We start from the raw sequence: 2,241 nt of genomic DNA, 5'->3' as shown, positions 1-2,241 counted from the left end.
CCACCCGCCCCGAGGGGAGCGGGCTGCAGGCGGGGAGGAGGCGCACCGCTGCCGGGGGCTTCGGGCCAGGTGGGCAGCATCATGTGGAAGCAGTCGCACATCTTGGCGGCCGGGCGGTGCTGGCCGGCGGCGGCCCGTCGCGTCCAGTCGCAGATCCCGGCTCCGCCGCGCGGGCGGCCAGGGTGCTGGCGAGCGCAGCGCTCTGCCTCCGCTGCCCTGCGATGCCGCTGGCTGCGGGCCGCGGACTGCGGGCAGAGCTCGCGCCCCCAACCTCGCCGCCGCCAGGACCCCGCCCGGGCCAGCCCAGCCCGAGCCCAGCCACTGCGGAGCGAGCGCGGGCGGCGCCGCCTGCCTCATTCAGCGCATTGGCTGCTGCCCTCCAGGCCCCGCCCCCTAGTGGCCACGCCACGCCCCTGTCCAGCCGGGAACTGGCTTGACCCCGGCCACGCCCACTAAGGCCCCGCCTTTCAGTCCGGACCCCGCCAACGTCCCACCTCCAGTCCGATCACCGGCACAGGCTCCGCGGCAGGCCCTCCCCGCCACTAGATTGGCCCCGCCCCGCGCCCCAACAGAGTCCTGAGTGTTGACTTTGGACGCCTGTCCGGGGGTGTCGGGGTGGGGGCCCGGGGGCGGTCCCCGGACGCCGCGCCAAGACTCCCGGACTTGACCTGCGCGCCGCAGTCTTGCCTCCCAGTCCGGAGACAGGATATTTCAGTCACAAGCTGGGGAGCAGGGCACCCTGGGCGAGGGCGTAGGGGCAGCGGAGCCCAGGGAGGCCACGGCATGTGATCTGACTCCACTAGCCCGGCCCTGGGGGCTCCTGGTCTGGAGGTGTGCGCAGCGGGGTAGCATGGTGCCACGGTGGGGGTGGGTGGGGAGGGATCCTGGAAGGCTCCGGGCAGACAGTCTAAGCTCGGACTTCAGGAGTAGGGAACAGCGTTCTGGACCGAAGCAACGCAGTAGTGTGTGTGCAGAGGACAGACGGAGTAAGAGAGCCGAAGCTGGTTCACGCCGCTGAAAGTTAGGCTCAGTGGGGTTGGGGGCAGGGGGCAGCAGGGCTGACTACCAGGTGGCTGGGGGATGTCCCTAGGGGCACAGTGCTGGAGGTCAGGAGCCCCACAAGAGGGTGGGGGCTGGACCGGGGCAGGGTTGTGATGAGGGAGAAGGGTCCTGGATGTTCTGGAAGCTGGCAGAGGGGACTTGGAAGACCACTGGGGAGGTTTAGGGGCCACCCTGGGCTCCAGCTTGGGTGTCGTGCAGACATGTGCAACAGGGCACGTCTGGGGGTGTGGGCAGGGAGTGGGGATGCCTGGGAGAGCTCTGTTTCTGAGGAAGTAGGGGGTTACCTGAGGCCCAGCCAGGCGTAGACCTGAGGAAGGGCCCCTTGGGGAGTCTGGGTCCTGCTGGGGTGGGGGTGAAGAGCCAGGGCCAGCACATTCCTGGGGGCTGCCCTGGAATGGTGCCCGTGGTGCTGGGGCAGATGAAACACACACAAACAACTTTTCCTGGGGCAGAAAGGGGCCAGGCTGAAAGAGGAGGACCACACAGACACACAGACTTGACACAGACACAGAAACACACGTTGACACACACATGACACAGACACAAACGCTTCTAGATGAGATGTCACACACTGACACCAATACACAGATACAGGTCTACTTGGATATGTCCCCATGCACTCAGAGACAGGCACACACACGCACATACACGCACACACACACAAATGCTTGGGAACACACACATACACATGCATCCACTCAGGCACACGTGCCGGGATGTGCACAACAGGATGCAGACACACACAGGTGCACACACAGAGCACACTACTTATTCCTGGGCTCACTGAGGGATCCGCACAGCTGGCAGGGCCCAGGTGAGCCTGCCCAGCGGGACGACTCATGCCTGGCAGTTCCCGTTAGCTGGGCTGCAGCCGGGCGGCCTTCCAGCAGTCAGACAGACACACACATCACTGCCGGGAAGAGGCCCTGGCAGCCTTCCGTCTCTCGAGCCCATGGCATGGTGGGGCACAGCCCTGTCCTTTAGGTGGGGACACCGGGGCTTGGGTCTAACCCCTCCTGCCCTGGTGTCTTCTCTCAGGCCAGGCAGCATTGCTCTGGGGCCTGAGACCCTGCCCTACTCTGTCTGGATGGGAGTCAGTTACTTGTGGGCACAGGGAGAGAGCTGTATGTGTCCCTGGGTGTGTCTGGCATCTGCTCGGGCCTGTCGGGGGTCTCAGCC

At 65.9% G+C, this 2,241-nt stretch overlaps 1 protein-coding gene across 1 annotated transcript in view; it reads right to left on the bottom strand.

Moving 5' to 3' along the window:
- Positions 1–357, bottom strand: part of AHNAK2 (AHNAK nucleoprotein 2) — a 34,632-nt gene extending 34,275 nt beyond the window's left edge. The window contains exon 1 of the mRNA XM_007455653.1: positions 47–357. Coding sequence (XP_007455715.1) covers positions 47–357 — 311 coding nt within the window. The remainder of the gene's footprint in view (positions 1–46) is intronic.
- Positions 358–2,241: the final 1,884 nt, after the last annotated feature.

Source organism: Lipotes vexillifer, unplaced genomic scaffold (assembly GCF_000442215.2).
Source record: "Lipotes vexillifer unplaced genomic scaffold, Lipotes_vexillifer_v1.1 scaffold584, whole genome shotgun sequence".
Classification (NCBI taxonomy): domain Eukaryota; kingdom Metazoa; phylum Chordata; class Mammalia; order Artiodactyla; family Lipotidae; genus Lipotes; species Lipotes vexillifer.
Note: the sequence above shows the minus strand (reverse complement) of the source record. Positions and strands in the feature narration are given on the sequence as shown.